General features: G+C 43.3%; 1 protein-coding gene across 1 annotated transcript; it reads right to left on the bottom strand.

Annotated features, from left to right (window-relative positions):
* Positions 1-1,383: 1,383 nt before the first annotated feature.
* Positions 1,384-5,636, bottom strand: LOC121568250. The gene is made up of 7 exons (XM_041878807.1): positions 5,490-5,636; positions 4,627-4,747; positions 3,893-4,068; positions 3,605-3,750; positions 3,283-3,451; positions 3,037-3,155; positions 1,384-2,517 (listed from the first exon to the last, which is right to left on the bottom strand). The coding sequence occupies exons 1-7, from the start codon at positions 5,542-5,544 to the stop codon at positions 1,558-1,560; spliced, it is 1,746 nt and encodes a 581-aa protein (XP_041734741.1). The 5' UTR covers positions 5,545-5,636; the 3' UTR covers positions 1,384-1,557.
* Between the last annotated feature and the right edge of the window lie 14,024 nt (positions 5,637-19,660).

Raw genomic sequence — 19,660 nt, 5'->3', positions numbered from 1 at the left:
TGTGAACCCATCAGATGAGTCAACATTGATAAATATCTGAACATTATAACTTGTAAAACTTGTATTCACAGAGTGCATGTAGAATCTGTAAAATGGGAAACTTTGCATTGCCGCTATAATCCACCCAGTCAGAACAGTTTCTCTCTCTTTTTCCTCCCACACTTGTTTCACTTCCGGTGAAATGCTTCTTGTCAGTTGAAATGGGTGAAGGGGTGTCAGAAAGGGGGTTTCCCATCTCCTGCTCAAATCTCTAAAGACCCACCAAACAGCAACAGCCAACAGCTGTCTGCTGTTTTGAAAAGCAGCTCAACCTCTGTTTTCTGCCTGCCTCACATCACTGTTTTGTTAGACTTCAGTGCAGCTTTTGACATTATCGATCATAGCCTGTTCCTGGAAAAGCGTATGTGTTATGGCTTTACAACCCCTGCTATATTGTGGATAAAGAGTTACCTGTCTAACAGAACACAGAGGGTGTTCTTTAATGGAAGCCTCCCCAACATAATCCAGATAGTATCAGGAATTTTCAGTAAAGCCAGTGTGTCTATGTATGCGGACGACTCAACACCATACACGTCAGCTACCACAGCGACTGAAATGACAGCAACACTTAACAAAGAGCTGCAGTTAGTTTCAGAATGGGTGGCAAGGAATAAGTTAGTCCTAAATATTTCTAAAACTAAAAGCATTGTATTTGGGTCAAAAAATGTACTAAACCCTAAGTATGTCTATAATAAAGCGCTGCTCTGCATTCTTAACAGCACTATCAACAAGGCAGGTCCTACAGGCCCTAGTTTTGTCGCACCTGGACTACTGTTCAGTCGTGTGGTCAGGTGCCACAAAGAGGGACTTGCAATTGGCTCAAAACAGGGCAGCACGGCTGGCCCTTGGATGTACACAGAGAGCTAACATTAATAATATGCATGTCAATCTCTCCTGGCTCAAAGTGGAGGAGAGATGGACTTCATCAAAACTTGTATTTGTCAGAGGTATTGACATGTTGAATGCACCGAGCTGTCTGTTTGAACTACTGGCACACATGCATACCCCACAAGACACGCCACCAGAGGTCTATTCACAGTCCCCAAGTCAAGAACAGACTATGGGAGGCGCACAGTACTACATAGAGCCATGACTACATGGAACTCTATTCCACATCAAGTAACTCATGCAAGCAATAGAATCAGATTTAAAAAACAGATGGAACAGCGGGGACTGTGAAGCAACACAAACATAGACACATGCATACAAACAAGATAACATATGCACTATACAAACATGTCACATGGATTTTTTTGTTATAGATATGTGGCAGCAGCTAATGGGGATCCATAATAAATACAAATACAAATGCTTTGTCAATAACAGTTGACAATGTCAGTGACTGCTTTAATTGACTCCTCAGAGTTAACTATAGTGAAGAAACATGGTATTTCAAAACAAGGCTCCAGACATACTGTTTACAAAGGGTTTATAGACATATTGCATGACTCCCCACAATCTGTAGTGCTAAACAAACCCTTCTGTGTCTCACACAGTGTCCTCAGTTTGTGGACCATGTCAATCAGATTTCACTTCCAAATCACCCAGAGAAGGAAGCATAGTGTTCAGGCTGCAGTTCAGTCCTCCCTCCAGTAGGGACAAATCTGATAAAGCCGTCAGGAGTGGGAAGGATTCACCTATGCATGTAGGCAGGTGGGAAAAGGTTACTGAGTCCTCCAAGTTTACCACTGTTTCTATGTGGAGATTGTTCTTTTTATAGCTGGAGCATGTAGATTCCATCTCGCATATGTCACCTGTGAGATTGCGGCAGTGTAGCTGCTGCTCTGTAAAACTAAACAGACCTACAGACTGTCCATCAACACTCCTCTCATAGTGTCTTCTTGTCTGGCACCAAACACATTGGCTTGTCCCTAAACAAACGCATGCCATGTGACCAGACCTGTATCCCACAGCAGGATCAGCCATAACTGTTTCGCATGAGATTTGTTGAAAACTCTGCTCTGTCTCAAACACATGGGCGTCCACTGAAGAGGGGCTCTGGCTCCGGTAGCCATCCCCTGTGACCATTACCATCTCAGGCAAGATTCCACAGTCCTCCCCCTGTAGACTCCCAGAACACCCTGACCGGCAGCCCAGCCCCACCCCACTGTCCTCTTTTAGGCTGATGTCTGTGTTCATCTTCCCATCCAGCAGGGGGGGCTCTCCAGTTCCACTCCTGCTGCTGACGGCACTCTCTGGTGCTCCCAGGCTTCCACAGCCACTGTCTTCTTGCCTTGCCGGACTTCCTCTGTTTCCATTCCCAGAAATGTGGGATTCAGAGCAAGTCCCACTGTCCAGACTCATTCTTCTGTCCTCTCCTTCTTCCTGCTCTTCCTTGCCTGCTGGAGTAGTCCTCTCGTCAGCCAACCAGACCATGACATCAGTTCTGGCGGTGCTGATGAACCAGCCTTTGTCTGTGACGATCTCCACTGGGACCTCTCCCACACAGAGAGGCTGCCAGCCGCTGCCTGGGGATTGCTGATGTTAAAGAGGACAAAAAAACACATGAATCCCCAAAGAGCTAGCTCCTAGAATGACGAAGTGATTGATAACAGGAAATAGAATGACAATAGGCCCTTAGTTTTGAAAAAGATAATCAGGGTTAAACAGACCGTTTATATAAAGACTTCTTAAAAGCCTGATGTTTCCCCATCTGTGGTTGCAGGAATTGAATATACTGTGGTAGAACAAAGCACCACTGAACTTCTCTACTGAGCCATTTACTTTATGTTCGTATTCTTATATTTGATTATTTCTTATCGGTGTTGCATTGTAGAGAAGGAACCGGCAAGTAAGCATTTCGTTGAATGATGTATACCATGCGTATCCCGTACATATGACTAATTAAACCTGACACTTGAAACTTATATCTATTGTGTTGGTTTCTTTTTTGCACTTTTAGAATACAGCGTTTTTGGCCTTTCCCTGAAGTGTCCTTTCCCTGAAGTGATAGACATAGTCAGTTCTGAATTAGTGAAATTGTTCAAAGACCCTTACCAGTGCAACAGGCATTTTCTCAGGATGCCTCAGGAAGCAGCAAAGGCTAAGGGCCAGGATGACCAGTACCCCCAACACACTTAGGATGGAGAAGGACACCACAGCAAGGATATCCCACTCTGTTGAGAAACAGAACATGTGTTTAGCTGAATGAGTTTAAGGCAGTTAATAAGACTCTAGACATTAGGCTGGTGTATGTTGAGCCTTATATGGCCATGTAGAGCTGTGTAGTCTGAGTTGTATTACCTTGCTCAGGCAGCAGGAGGCACTGTTCAGGGGAGACCTCACTGGTGAATTCTCCTCCATTGCCTGCAACATTGAGGCTGACACAGTACTCCTGACCCCAGTGAAGAGACGTGAACTGAACCTCTGCCTTATCCTCGTCATATTCATCCTTCAATTGCCGAATGATGGTCTGCAATCCAATAAATGAAAATGTCAGTCAATACAGAAACATGAACATATGAACTAGGATGAATCACATGTCATAATATATTTTATTACATTAGAAGCACTGTTACCGGTATGTTTTTAAACTACATATGATCAGTGTCTTACTGTCCTTTACCTTGTGGTCCTGCCCTTTTTCCTGTAGGTAGATAGTGTAAGTCAGGCCAAATGGAAAGATCTTTTTTAGTAATGGCTTCCTGTCAACACTGACTGTTATTGAACTGGAGGTGGCCAACAGTGTACTGGAGGGATGCTGCAGTTTACCTGGAAGAACAGCGGTAGAGGAGAAAGGTAAGCAATGGACAAGTTTTGGCAGTGTGTAACTAGAAACTAGAAAGAAATTAGCAAATTTCTGAAAGCAAACCTATTCAACTCGGCCACTAAAACTTAGCTGTACTTGACTTACTTTCTTTGAGGTTGAACTTCTTCCGTGGTGACCATGCAGAGATGCTGTTCTCGGTGACCAGTCGAACCCGGAACTTGTAGACCATGACGAAGTCATCGATAAGGTAGGACAGGTCACAATGTGCCAGCTGGGTCCTGTCACAGCTGGTCACATTGGTCCAATTACTATCGACATACCTGAGGAAAGACACGTGAAAGTAGCTAGATGAAATATAATACTTTCTTCAAAGATGAGGAGAGGGTGGTATGGATGAATGATTGAAAAGGATAAGGGTGATAGAGTGGATTGTCACGAACGTCGGATATAGAGGACCAAGGCGCAGCGTGGAAGGTGAACATACTTATTTTTTAAATGATACACGAACAAAACGATACGTGACGTCCACAGGTGCAAAACACAAACCAACACGGAACAAGATCCCACAAACACTGTGGGAAAACCACCTGACTAAATATGGTTCCCAATCAGAGACAACCAGCAACAGCTGATACTCGTTGCCTCTGATTGAGAACCACTCTGGCCAACATAGATATACAAAACTAGACTAGACACAACGAGCACAAAACATAAACTCTACACACCCTGGCTCAACTTAAAAGAGTCCCTAGAGCCAGGGCGTGACATGGATAGGGAGGACTCCGAGATGGATGCATGCTGAAGTGAGGTAGCTAAGTGACAGGTCTGAGAATGAAGGGATGAGTAAATTAGGCGGAAATAAGGAGTGTGGGGTATACCTGGCCATCTGCACCTGGTACTGAGCCACTGGCGGGGCCCCTTCAGGGGGGTCCCAGAGAAACCTTACTTTCCCGTCCCATATATCCACCTTCGGATTGACTGGCTTCAGTAGGTCTTTACCTGTCACAATTATAACATTCCAAATGTTAAAGAATTTCTAGGCATTTTTTATGAGATTTTGAAAGGACAAATCATTTATAGGAAGCCTGGGTGTCCAGAAGAGCAATAAGTAGTTGGAGGGTTTCCGAAAGAGGACTGCGTTTCATCAGGGTTTTCTAAACCAGTTTCGCTATGAACTGTCACAATGTTTACAGTTGACGCATGACAATATTTTCTAAAATTCCAATTATTTACTACTAATTGTCTGTGGTTATTATTGATACATCGTCAAATTATAACTATATCATAGGATGTCAATGGAACGACACATTTTCTCTGTTGACTCAAGTTAACTAGATTAACATTGTCTAATCATTTAATTATCGATAACAATCCGAACTTAGTTTATATTTTATGTATATGGGCATTACACTTTTAGATCAATGTGTGTCTTGAAACATGTTCCATTTTGATAGGAAGGACACATACACACTGAGAAATGTACAATATGCTACCTCAAACACTTTTGAAAGCTAGACCACAATGTACACTTCTAAGTGCACTTTCTACTCAGTAACAATAAAAAACAGTCAATGACAAAATAACAGTAAAGTAGAGCCATTTTATATATACAGTATACTGTATATATATATATTTAATTATATATGCTGTTTATATAATGTTCTTACATTTAGAGAGTCTATTGTGAGAACTAAACAGCGTTAACCAGCAATTTTGAATAAATTATTAAAGCTTTCATTACCTGACACATAGTTTGAGATGATCAGGAGAATGGAAATCAAGAATTTCCAATCCATGTCCAATATAGGCTCTGATCCTTAGATAATCAGCATCATACTGTAGATATTGTCCACACACTTCTGGCGTTCCTTATCACTTCGTTCAATCTGTGTGACAGTGTGAGGAGACTGTGTGTTTATTTCCCCACATGACCTCACACCCCTCCCTCTCTCACTCTGCTGACAACGGGCTTCCTGTTCCTGTTTTGTCACTCCCTTCCTCCTTTCTGACAGCCCATCTCTCTTTCCATCTCTCTTTCCATCTCTCCTCATAGAACCAAGGGGGTTTTATTCACTGCTTGGGAGGTATCATCCATTTGTACATACAGTTGAAGTCGGAAGTTTACATACACCATAGCCAAATATATTTAAACTCCGTTTTTCACAATTCCTGACATTTAATCCTAGTAAAAATGCCATGTCTTAGGTCAGTTAGGATCACCACTTCATTTTAAGAATGCGAAATGTCAGAATAATAGTAGAGAGAATGATTTATTTCAGCTTTCATTTCTTTCATCACATTCCCAGTGGGACAGAAGTTTACATACACTCAACTAGTATTTGGTAGCATTGCCATTAAATTGTTTAACTTGGGTCAAACGTTTCGGGTAGTCTTCCACAAGCTTCCCACAATAAGTTGGGTGAATTTTGGCCCATTCCTCCTGACAGAGCTGGTGTAACTGAATCAGGTTTGTAGGCCTCCTTGCTCGCACACGCTTTTTCAGTTCTACCCACAAATGTTCTATAGGATTGAGGTCAGGGCTTTGTGATGGCCACTCCAATACCTTGACTTTGTTGTCCTTTAGCCATTTTGAAACAACTTTGGAAGTATGCTTGGGGTCATTGTCCATTTGGAAGACCAATTTGCGACCAAGCTTTAACTTCCTGAATGATGTCTTGAGATGTTGCTTCAATATATCCACATAATTTTCCTTCCTCATGATGCCATCTATTTTGTGCAGTGCACCAGTCCCTCCTGCAGCAAAGCACCCCAACAGCATGATGCTGCCACCCCTGTGCTTCACGGTTGGGATGGTGTTCTTTGTCTTGCAAGCTCCCCCTTTTTCCTCCAAACATAATGATGGTCATTATGGCCAAGCAGTTCTATTTTTGTTTCATCAGACCAGACGACAGTGTTGCTTTTTTATGGCGGTTTTAGAGCAGTGGCTTCTTCCTTGCTGAGCGGCCTTTCAGGTCATGTTGATATAGGACTTGTTTTACTGTGGATATAGATACTTTTGTACCTGTTTCCTCCAGCATCTTCACAAGGTCCTTTGCTGTTGTTCTGGGATTGATTTGCACTTTTCGCACCAAAGTACGTTCATCTCTAGGAGACAGAACGCGTCTCCTTCCTTAGCACTATGATGGCTGCGTGGTACCATGGTGTTTTAACTTGCGTACTATTATTTGTACAGATGAACGTGGTACCTTCAGGTGTTTGGAAATTGCTCCCAAGGATGAACCAGACTTGTGGTCTAAAAAAAAATTCTGAGGTCTTGGCTGATTTCTTTTGATTTTCCCATGATGTCAAGCAAAGAGGCACTGAGTTTGAAGGTAGGCCTTGAAATACATCCAAAGGTACACCTCCAATTGACTCAAATGATGTCAATGGGCCCCGTGTAGCTCAGTTGGTAGAGCATGGCGCTTGCAACGCCAGGGTTGTGGGTTCGATTCCAACTGGGGGCCAGTATGAAAAAAAATTTATGCACTCACTAACTGTAAGTCGCTCTGAATAAGAGTGTCTGCTAAATGACTAAAATGTAAATGTAAATTACCTATCTAAAGCCATGACATCATTTTCTGGAATTGTCCAAGCTGTTAAAAGGCACAGTCAACTTAGTGTATGTAAACTTCTGACCCACTGGAATTGTGATACAGTGAATTATAAGTGAAATAATCTGTCTGTAAACAATTGTTGGAAAAATTACTTGTGTCATGCACAAAGTAGATGTCGTAACTGACTTGCCAAAACTATAGTTTGTTAACAAGATATTTGGGGAGTGGTTGAAAAACTAGTTTTAGTGACTCCAACCTACAGTGAGGGAAAAAAGTATTTGATCCCCTGCTGATTTTGTACATTTGCCCACTGACAAAGAAATGATCAGTCTATAATTATATATAAACAAAAAAATTCAGAAAAACTCATGTGAAAAATGTTATACATTTATTTGCATTTTAATGAGGGAAATAAGTATTTGACCCCCTCTCAATCAGAAAGATTTCTGGCTCGCAGGTGTCTTTTATACAGGTAACGAGCTGAGATTAGGAGCACACTCTTAAAGGGAGTGCTCCTAATCTCAGTTTGTTACCTGTATAAAAGACACCTGTCCACAGAAGCAATCAATCAATCAGATTCCAAACTCTCCACCATGGCCAAGACCAAAGAGCTCTCCAAGTATGTCAGGGACAAGATTGTAGACCTACACAAGGCTGGAATGGGCTACAAGACCATCTCCAAGCAGCTTGGTGAGAAGGTGACAACAGTTGGTGCGATTATTCACAAATAGAAGAAACACAAAATAACTGTCAATCTCCCTCAGCCTGGGGCTCCATGCAAGATCTCACCTCGTGGAGTTGCAATGATAATGAGAACGGTGAGGAATCAGCCCAGAACTACACGGGAGGATCTTGTCAATGATCAAGGCAGCTGGGACCATAGTCAAGAAAACAATTGGTAACACACTACGCCGTGAAGGACTGAAATCCTGCAGCGCCCGCAAAGTCCCCCTGCTCAAGAAAGCACATATACATGCCCGTCTGAAGTTTGCCAATGAACATCTGAATGATTCAGAGGAGAACTGGGTGAAAGTGTTGTGGTCAGATGAGACCAAAATGGAGCTCTTTGCCATCAACTCAACTTGCCGTGTTTAGAGGAGGAGGAATGCTGCCTATGACCCCAAGAACACCATCCCCACCATCAAACATGGAGTTGGAAACATTATGCTTTGGGGGTGTTTTTCTGCTAAGGGGACAGGACAACTTCACCGCATCAAAGGGACGATGGACGGGGCCATGTACCGTCAAATCTTGGGTGAGAACCTCCTTCCCTCAGCCAGGGCATTGAAAATGGGTCGTGGATGGGTATTCCAGCATGACAATGACCCAAAACACACGGCCAAGGCAACAAAGGAGTGGCTTAAGAAGAAGCACATTAAGGTCCTGGAGTGGCCTAGCCAGTCTCCAGACCTTAATCCCATAGAACATATGTGGAGGGAGCTGATTGTTAGAGTTGCGAAACGTCAGCCTCGAAACCTTAATGACTTGGAGAAGATCTGCAAAGAGGAGTGGGACAAAATCCCTCCTAGATGTGTGCAAACCTGGTGGCCAACTACAAGGAACGTCTGACCTCTGTGATTGCCAACAAGGGTTTTGCCACCAAGTACTAAGTCATGTTTTGTAGAGGGGTCAAATACTTATTTCCCTCAATAAAATGCAAATCAATTTATAACATTTTTGTCATGCGTTTTTCTGGATTTTTGTTCTTGTTATTCTGTCTCTCACTGTTCAAATAAACCTACCATTAAATTTATAGACTGATCATTCCTTTGTCAGTGGGCAAACGTACAAAATCAGCAGGGGATCAAATACTTTTTTCCCTCACTGTATGTGTATGTAAACTTCCGACTTCAACTGTAGATATTTATTGTAGAGATATTTATTTGCTCATATTTATCTGAGCAGGTATGCGTGTGTGGGTCTGTTTGTGTGTGTGCATGTGTGTTTCAGTTGTCTTACTTTACCACTGTAATATAACATAGGGGTTCAAATGCAGTATGTCTCAATGTTCAATTCATGTGAAATTGTTTTGGCAAGTGTTTGTCATGAACATCGCACACCCAGTTTATTTCTCAATCACTGGAATAATGGATTTATAAAGGAGCTCCAAAATATATCTGTCTGTTCCATGACTGTCCATCTCAATACTGTAGAAGTATGCAGAAGGATAGCTTTTATTCAAAAGCATAGTCTACATCAACTGGCACTCATCATAGATTTTCACAGGAGGCCATTTCAATTTGAGGTTGTGGAATAAATTAAATAAAAAGCAAAACATGTTGTATTTTCTGTATTAGGGAAGCAGTGTGTTCATTATGCATAAAATGGGTCTCATCGAGTCTCATCAAGCCTGGTTTGGGCAGTCATGCCCTCTCTGGCCCTTAATCTGAGGATGAAGAACATGACCACAGCTCTGTGCATTTCCATTCAAGTCGATTTGAGAGTTGCTACTTGGGTTGATTATGCTCTCTCTCAGGGGGTGTAGTATTCCCTAAGTCCACATGGTTGGGCCCTTATGCAATAAAACTGTACCTGATGCATTTGAACAAGTAAAAATCAGGTTGGGTTTTTTGGCGAATTTGTCTCTCTGATCTAACCCACTACCGCTCCTTGAGCTGTGTCCCCTCAAGGGGCGCAAACTGCTCCTAGACCTATCCACTCAGCACCCCAACAACACTTCAGCATCCAGAGTCATACACCAAAATGCTTATAAGGGTGAGTTTAACTCAGTTATGGTTTTACTTCCTCAAACAAATAGATTCTTTGGGCCTTTCAGGGGATTTCAGTTTCTACATGCTAACCCTTGTCACTTCTGTTTTCTAGTCATGCTTTTGATTCTGAGAAATCAGTTTCTCTCTTCTGTACATTATCAGAAAACACAGACTTCACATCCTCTCTCTGACGATAGCCTGTGCGATCTCGCACTCCATAGCCGATGTGAATAAGACCTTTAAACAGGTTAACATTCGCAAGGCCGCAGGGGCTAGACGGACTACCAGGACGCACAGCAAGCGCTGACCAGCTGGTGGGTGTCTTCACTGACATGTTCAACCTCTCCCTGACACGGTCTGTAATACAAACTTGTTTCAAGCAGACCACCATAGTCCCCGTGCCCAAGAATGCCAAGGTAACCTGCCTAAATGACCATCACCCCATAGCACACACATCAATAACCATTTAATGCTTTAAAGGGCTGGTCATGGCTCACATCATTGCTCACCATCAACCCAGACACCCTGGACCCACTCCAATTTGCATAGCGCCACAACAGATCCACAGATGATGCAATCTCTATTGCACTCCATACTGCCCTCTCCCACCTGAACAAAAGGAAAACAATGTAAGAAGGCTGTTCATTGGCTACAACACAGCATTCATCACCATAGTCCCCTCCAAGCTCATCACCAAGCTTAGGACCATGTGACTGAACACCTCGCTCTGCAACTGGATCCTGGAGAAGATTTGGCATGGGCCCTCAGAACCTCAAAAGGTTATACAGCTGCACCACTGAGAGCATCATTGACTGGCTGCATCAAATCAAAATCAAATCAAATCAAATTGTATTGGTCACATACACACATTTAGCAGATGTTATTGCGGGTGTAGCGAAATGCTTGTGTTCCTAGCTCCAACAGTGCAGTAGTATCTAACAATTCACAACAATACACACAAATCTAAAAGTAAAATAATGGATTTAAGATTGCTTGGCATCTGACCGCAGGGCGCTACAGAGGGTAGTGCGTACGGCACAGTACATCACTGGGGTCGAGCTCACTGCCATCCAGGACCTCTATACCAGGCGGTGTAAGAGAACGGCCCAAATATGGTAAAAGACTCCAGCCCTCCAAGCCATAGACGATTCTCTCTGTTACCGCATGGCAAGTGGTACCAGTGCACCAAGTCTGAAGCCAACAGGACCGTGAACAGCTTCTACCCCCAAGCCATAAGACTTCTAAACGAGACTCTTTAATGGTTAATCAAATGGCAACCCGGACTACCTGCATTGACCCTTTTTTGCACTAACTCTCTTGCACTGACTCTTTGCACACAAACTGGACTCTACCCACACGCTCACACATACTTACACTGACATCCCAACACACACACAGACACACACACACACACAGACACACAAACACTACATGCGGCCACAAACACATAAAGCGCACACATGCATACTGAGGCCACACACACACACACAAACACACACACACACACAGACACACACACGCACACTTTCACAGTCACTACATACGCTGCTGCTGCTGTCTATTATCTATCATTTTGCCTAGTCACTTTAACCCTACCTATACAGTGAGGGGAAAAAGTATTTGATCCCCTGCTGATTTTGTACGTTTGCTCACTGACAAAGAAGTGATCAGTCTATAATTTTAATGGTAGGTTTATTTGAACAGTGAGAGACAGAATAACAACAACAAAATCCAGAAAAACGCATGTCGAAAATGTTATAAATTTATTTAGCATTTTAATTAGGGAAATAAGTATTTGACCCCTCTGCAAAACATTACTTAGTACTTGGTGGCAAAACCCTTGTTGGCAATCACAGAGGTCAGACGTTTCTTGTAGTTGGCCACCAGGTTTGCACACATCTCAGGAGGGATTTTGTCCCACTCCTCTTTGCAGATCTTCTCCAAGTCATTAAGGTTTCGAGGCTGACGTTTGGCAACTCGAACCTTCAGCTCCCTCCACAGATTTTCTATGGGATTAAGGTCTGGAGACTGGCTAGGCCACTCCAGGACCTTAATGTGCCTCTTCTTGAGCCACTCCTTTGTTGCCTTGGCCGTGTGTTTTGGGCCATTGTCATGCTGGAATACCCATCCACTACCCATTTTCAATGCCCTGGCTGAGTGAAGGAGGATCTCACCCAAGATTTGACGGTACATGGCCCCGTCCATCATCCTTTTGATGCGGTGAAGTCCCCTTAACAGAAAAACACCCCCAAAGCATAATGTTTCCACCTCCATGTTTGACGGTGGGGATGGTGTTCTTGGGGTCATAGGCAACATTCCTCCTCCAGACATGGTGAGTTGAGTTGATGCCAAAGAGCTCAATTTTGGTCTCATCTGACCACAACACTTTCACCCAGTTCTCCTCTGAATCATTCAGATGTTCATTGGCAATCTTCAGACGGGCATGTATATGTGCTTTCTTGAGCAGGGGGACCTTGCGGACGCTGCAGGATTTCAGTCCTTCACGGCGTAGTGTGTTACCAATTGTTTTCTTGGTGACTATGGTCCCAGCTGCCTTGAGATCATTGGCAAGATCCTCCCGTGTAGTTCTGGGCTGATTCCTCACTGTTCTCATGATCATTGCAACTCCACGAGGTGAGATCTTGCATGGAGCCCCAGGCCGAGGGAGATTGACAGTTATTTTATGTTTCTTCCATTTGCGAATAATCGCACCAACTGTTGTCACCTTCTCACCAAGCTGCTTGGCGATGGTCTTGTAGCCCATTCCAGCCTTGTGTAGGTCTACAATCTTGTCCCTGACATCCTTGGAGTGCTCTTTGGTCTTGGCCATGGTGGAGAGTTTGGAATCTGATTGATTGATTGCTTCTGTGGACAGGTGTCTTTTATACAGGTAACAAACTGAGATTAGGAGCACTCCCTTTAAGAGTGTGCTCCTAATCTCAGCTCATTACCTGTATAAAAGACACCTGCGAGCCAGAAATCTTTCTGATTGAGAGGGGGTCAAATACTTATTTCCCTCATTAAAATGCAAATCAGTTTATAACATTTTGACATGGATTTTGTTGTTGTTATTCTGTCTCTCACTGATCAAATAAACCTACTATTAAAATTGTAGACTGATCATTTCTTTGTCAGTGGGCAAACGTACAAAATCAGCAGGGGATCAAATACCTTTTTCCGTCACTGTATGTACATCAGTGGAGGCTCCTCAAAGGAGGAAGGGAGGACCATCCTCCTCAGTGAAATGTCAAATAGTGAAACATTAAATAAGTTATCCTTTTTAGATAAAACTATGCTAAATACAGTGCCTTCAGAAAGTATTCAGACCCCTTGACTTTTTCTACATTTTGTTACATTACAGCCTTATTCTAAAATTGATTAAATTAATGTTGTTCCTCATTAATCTACACACAATACCACATAATGACAAAACGAAAACAGGTTTTTATAAATGTTTGCAAATTTATAAAAAATAAATCATCTGAAATACCTTGTTGACATAAGTATCCAGACCCTTTGCTATTAGACTTGAAATTGAGATCAGGTGCACCCTGTTTCCATTGATCATCCTTGAGATGTTTCTACAAATTGATTGGAGTCCACCTGTGGTAAATTCAATCGATTGGACATGATTTGGAAAAGCACACACCTGTCTATATAAGGTCCCACAGTTGACAGTGCATGTCAGAGCAAAAACCAAGCCATGAGGTTGAAGGAATTGTCTGTAGAGCTCCGAAACAGGATTGTGTTGAGGCACAGATCTGGGGAAGGGTACTCAAAAATGTCTGCAGCATTGAAGGTCCCCAAGAGAACAGTGGCCTCCATCATTCTTAAATGGAAGTAGTTTGGAACCACCAAGACTCTTCCTAGAGCTGGACAAACTGAGCAATCGGGGGAGAAGGGCCTTGGTCAGGGAGGTGAAAAAGAACCCGATGGTCACTCTGATAGAGCTCCAGAGTTCCTCTGTGGAGATGGGAGAACCTTCCAGAAGGACAACCATCTCTACGGCACTCCACCAATCAGGCCTTTATGGTAGAGTGGCCAGACGGAATCCACTCCTCAGTAAAAGGCACATGACAGCCCGCTTGGAGTTTGCCAAAAGGCACCTAAAGACTCTCAGACCATGAGAAACAAGATTCACTGGTCTGATGAAACCAAGATTGAACTCTTTGGCCTGAATGCCAATCGTTACGTCTGGAGGAAACCTGGCACCATCCCTACGGTGAAGCATGGTGGTGGCAGCATCATGCTGTGGGGATGTTTTTCAGCGGCAGGGACTGGGAGACTATTCAGGATCGAGGGATAGATGAACTGAGCAAAGTACAGAGAGATCCTTGATAAAAACCTGCTCCAGAGTGCTCAGGACCTCAGACTGGGGCGAAGATTCACCTTCCAACAGGAAAATGACCTTAAGCACACAGCCAAGACAACGCAGGAGTGGCTTCGGGACAAGTCTCTAAATGTCCTTGAGTGGCCCAGCCAGATCCCGGACTTGAACCCGATCGAACATCTCTGGAGAGACCTGAAAATAGTCGTGCAGCGACGCTCCCCATTCAACCTGACAGAGCATGAGAGGATCTGCGGAGAAGAATGGCAGAAGCTCCCCAAATATGGGTGTGCCAAGCTTGTAGCGTCATACCCAAGAAGACTCAAGGCTGTAATTGCTGCCAAAGGTGCTTCAATAAAGTACTGAGTAAAGGGTCTGAATACTTATGTAAATATGATATTTCAGTTTTTTATTTTTAATACATTTGCAAAAAATTCTAAAATAATTTTTATGCTTTGTGATTATGGGGTATTGTGTGTAGATTGATGGAGGAAAATAACAATTTAATGCATTTTAGAATAAGGCTTTAACGTAAAAAAAAAGTGGAAAAAGTCAAGGGGTCTGAATACTTTCCGAATGCACTGTGATATGTCCCCAAATAATTGATTAAAACACACTGTTTATCAATGAAGGTCTATAGTACCTTCAACAACACTCTGGGGTAGCAACATGGTGTAGCCGGAGGACAGCTAACTTCCGTTTTCCTCTGGCTACATTGACTTCAATACAAAATCTAGGAGGCTCATCCCCTTCCATAGACCTACATGGTAACTATGACCACTTCCAGAGGACAACCTCCAACCAATCAAAGCTTTTGCAGTATGAACTGACATGTTGTCCATTCAATCATAGGATTAGGATCCGAGAATGAACCAAGTGTGTTGCATTGGGGTTGTTCCACAGAACATTATGGGCTCTATGTGTTGAGAAGCTTGGTGAGTTGGTGACATTATTGGATAGAGATTGAGAGTGAAAAGTGATAGTTGAGCATTTTTAAGATATTTTTCAATTCAAATTAGTTTCTTCAATGACAGGATACGGAGGAGGTAGATTCTAAATTGTTCTCTTGGTTTTAGAAGTTTCTTTTTGTGTCCAGTTGTGTGCAATTTATTTCAGTTTGCTTTGCTAACTTCAGCAGCAAGTAGCAGTAGCACTAGCTACCAGCACGAGCGGCGAGCATGCAGTTTTCGCCGCCTGAATGGCGGAATGGCCAATGCTACAGAAAATGTTGTGGACTTTTTGTTGAAGAACCCCTTTCATTCTCTGAGGTACACGGAAAAGGTGTGAATTAAAACCGAGGGTCGACTTCTGCCTGAGATCAGTTTCATGAAGAAGGATGAAAAGGCGAGGGCGTTCAATACCAATTGGTATCAAAAGTATAACTGTTTAACAGGGAGCCTTTCATCAAGCCGCCTGTATTGCTGGTCTTGCCTGCTTTTTGGAAGACTTGAGCCTTGGGTGAAAGGGCGGTACAGTGACCTGAAGAACATCGATCATTCAGCTAAAAGGTGTAACAAAAGCAGGGAGCATATAAATACCCATATCAGATTCAAGGTTCTGGGAAACACACAGCTGTACATTTCAATGAAACATGGTGAAGCCCCAAAATTGCCCTCGCTAGAAGCCTGTGTTTCAGACATAAGGAAGTGGATGGCTGAAAACTTTTTACTTTTAAACTCGGACAAAACAGAGATGCTTGTTCTAGGTCCCAAGAAACAAAGAGATCTTCTGTTAAATCTGACAATTCATCTAGATGGTTGTAAAGTCGTCTCAAATAAAACTGTGAAGGACCTCGGTGTTACTCTTGACCCTGATCTCTCTTTTGACGAACATATCAAGACTGTTTCAAGGACAGCTTTTTTCCATAAACGTAACATTGCAAAAATCAGAAATTTTCTGTCCAAAAATGATGCAGAAAAATTAATCCATGCATTTGTTACTTCTAGGTTAGACTACTGCAAAGCTCTATTTTCCGGCTACCCGGATAAAGCACTAAATAAACTTCAGTTAGTGCTAAATACGGCTGCTAGAATCCTGACTAGAACCAAGAAATTTGATCATATTACTCCAGTGCTAGCTTCCCTACACTGGCTTCCTGTTAAGGCAAGGGCTGATTTCAAGGTTTTACTGTTAACCTATAAAGCGTTACATGGGCTTGCTCCTACCTATCTTTCCGAGTTGGTCCTGCCGTACATACCAATACGTACGCTACGGTCACAAGACGCAGGCCTCCTAATTGTCCCTAGAATTTCTAAGCAAACAGCGGGAGGCAGGGCTTTCTCCTATAGATCTCAATTTTTATGGAACAGTCTGCCTACCCATGTGAGAGACGCAGACTCGGTCTCAACCTTTAAGTCTTTACTGAAGACTTATCTCTTCAGTAGGTCATATGATTGAGTGTAGTCTGGCCCAGGAGTGTGAAGGTGAACGGAAAGGCTGGAGCAACGAACAGCCCTTGCTGTCTCTGCCGGGCCGGTTCCCCTCTCCACTGGGGTTCTCTGCCTCTAACCCTGTTGCAGGGGCTGAGTCACTGGCTTGCTGGTGCTCTTTCATGCCGTCCCTGGGAGGGGTGCGTCACTTGAGTGGGTTGAGTTACTGACGTGATCTTCCTGTCTGGGTTGGCGCCCCCCTTGGTTTGTGCTGTGGTGAGACCTCTGTGGGCTATACTCGGCCTTGTCTCAGGATTGTAAGTTGGTGGTTGGGGATATCCCTCTAGTGGTGCGGGGGGCTGTGCTTTGGCGGAGTGGGTGGGGTTATATCCTTCCTGTTTGGCCCTGTCCGGGGGTTTCTTCGGATGGGGCCACAGTGTCTCCCGGACCGCTCCTGTCTCAGCCTCCAGTATTTATGCTGCAGTAGTTTATGTGTCGGGGGGCTGGGGTTAGTTGGTTATACCTGGAGTACTTCTCCTGTCTTATCCAGTGTCCTGTGTGAATTTAAGTATGCTCTCTCTAATTCTCTCGTTCTCTCTTTCTCTCTGAGAACCTGAGCCCTAGGACCATACGTCAGGACTACCGGGCATGATGACACCTTGCTGTCCCCAGTCCGCCTGGCCTTGCTGCTATTCCAGTTTCAACTTTTCTGCCTGCGGCTACGAAACCCCCTACCTGTCCCAGACCTGCTGTTTTCAACTCTTTAATGATCGGCTATGAAAAGCCAACTGAGAGACCTGAGCCCTAGGACCATCGGCCGGGACTACCGGCCGTGGTGACTCCTTGCTGTCCCCAGTCCGCCTGGCCTTGCTGCTATTCCAGTTTCAACTGTTCTGCCTGCGGTTATGGAACCCCTACCTGTCCCAGACCTGCTGTTTTCAACTCTTAATGATCGGCTATGAAAAGCCAACTGAGATTTATTCCTGATTATTATTTGACCATGCTTGTCACTTATGAACATTTTTGAACATCTTGGCATGGTTCTGTTATAATCTCCACCCGGCACAGCCAGAAGAGGACTGGCCACCCCTCATAGCCTGGTTCCTCTCTAGGTTTCTTCCTAGGCTTTCGCCTTTCTAGGGAGTTTTTCCTAGCCACCGTGCTTCTACACCTGCATTACTAGCTGTTTGGGGTTTTAGGCTGGGTTTCTGTACAGCACTTCGAGATATTAGCTGATGTAAGAAGGGCTATATAAAATAAAATTGATTGATTGATTGATCTTTGTGAATTCTGAGATGTCTGATTTTAACTTCATGGAGAAACTCGTTGCCCAAACCTACGATGGTGCAGCTGTAATGGAATGTATCTGCTATTTGTATTTCCAGTTAAGTCCCCTCCTGTTCCCTGATTAAGAGGTGATGACCACTCCACTACCGTTGTCAACGCTCTCCTGATATGAACTGAAGCTACACAACATGTGTCCGCTCATCCACTGGCACATTGAATGTTTCCTCTCCAAGCACTGTAAGTACCCCTATCAATTTTCTCTCATTACTGTATGTAGAGTCAATCACACACACAAACACAATCACATTATTGCACATCAATAATTGTACTCCTTGCTTGGACTAACTCATTCTTAGCTCTTTTGTCTAACTGTGTAGTGTATTGTGTTATTGTTTTTTGTCTTCCCAGTCAAATCCTGTCCTGCCCTCAGTGGAAGAGTTGAGCTCTTCTCCAACACCATCCATCCATGATGAGCCTGTCCTGCACTGAAGCCTATGAACACCTCAACCTCTGTCCTGCACTGAAGTCATGCCTCTGAACACCTCGACTCATATCTCATACCCTCATTCAACCACTGCTGTGATCCCTTACCAACACTGTGTAAGTATCCCTCTCATTCCTGTTCCCCATAATATTGTAATATAAATGTCTTTCTTAAATGCTTTACATTAAAATAATTAATCTGATCTGATTTTTTAAACACACTTTGTCGTCTCTGTGCGTTCCACGCCTATACTGTGGGTCTCCCATCCTCCTCAATTTTTCAAGTCACCAGCCTCCACTGATGTACATACAGTAGCTACCTCAACTTTCTCCTACCCCTGCACATCGACTCAGTACTGGTACTCCCTGTATATAGCATGTTATTTTTAACCCTTATTGTTATGAGTTATTCACTGTGTGTTTATTCCTCGTCAATATTTATATTTTTTATTTAATTTTGTGTCTTTATCTTTTACTCTGCATTGTTGGAAAAGGACCCTTAAGTAAGCATTTCACTGTTAGTCTACACCGGTTGTTTACAAAGCATGTGACAAATAAAATGTAATTTCGTTTCATTTGACGATTTTAACCTCTACTGTCTCTCACACTCTGTTGTCTGTCCACTTCCTTTTTCTAATATTTAAACATCTGTACTATTTCTCTTTTGATCTGTTTCTCTATTGGTTTCTCTTCTGAGATTGGACACCATCACACAATAGTGGTTTCACCCATGACAATGAGCTCTCTAGCGGAGAGCAGTAGATAGAGAGATACCAGAATGGAGGTACCATGCACAATCACCCTCTAGTGGCGATAAGTGGTTAATGTAAGTTAATTGTCAAGCTGAGGGTCACCTTCCCAATCTTTTGAAATGCTTTTTAAGATGCACTCTCCTGGAAACATGTAAGAATCGTGATACGTTTACGTCTTGTGAACAGACAGCATACATTTGCAACATTCTATTCAGAGGATTTCAAGGATGAATCTAAGATCATTTTACTTGACAATTTGTGTTTGAGAAGGTGTGTGAGTACATGTGTGTGAGTTCATGTGTGTAAGTACATGTGTGTAAGTACATGTGTGTGCGTACGTGTGTGAGTACGTGTGTGAGTGCATGTGTGTGAATACATGTGTGTGAGTGCAAGGGTGTGAATACATGTGTGTGTGTGTACATGTGTGTG

The sequence above is a fragment of the Coregonus clupeaformis genome, chromosome 6, assembly GCF_020615455.1.
Source record: "Coregonus clupeaformis isolate EN_2021a chromosome 6, ASM2061545v1, whole genome shotgun sequence".
Taxonomy (NCBI): domain Eukaryota; kingdom Metazoa; phylum Chordata; class Actinopteri; order Salmoniformes; family Salmonidae; genus Coregonus; species Coregonus clupeaformis.
The sequence above is the reverse complement of the archived record's forward strand: the minus strand, read 5'-3'. Positions and strand labels throughout refer to the sequence as shown.

Excerpts from the sequence above, each read along its gene's own strand:
- LOC121568250 (XM_041878807.1), bottom strand. The coding sequence starts at position 5,544 with ATGGATTGGAAATTCTTGATTTCCATTCTCCTGATCATCTCAAACTAT. Across the intron at positions 4,069-4,626 it reads TACCAGGTGCAGATGGCCAG|GTATGTCGATAGTAATTGGA; the intron begins GTATACCCCACA and ends GTCTTTCCTCAG. Across the intron at positions 3,156-3,282 it reads CCTCCTGCTGCCTGAGCAAG|AGTGGGATATCCTTGCTGTG; the intron begins GTAATACAACTC and ends GTTTCTCAACAG.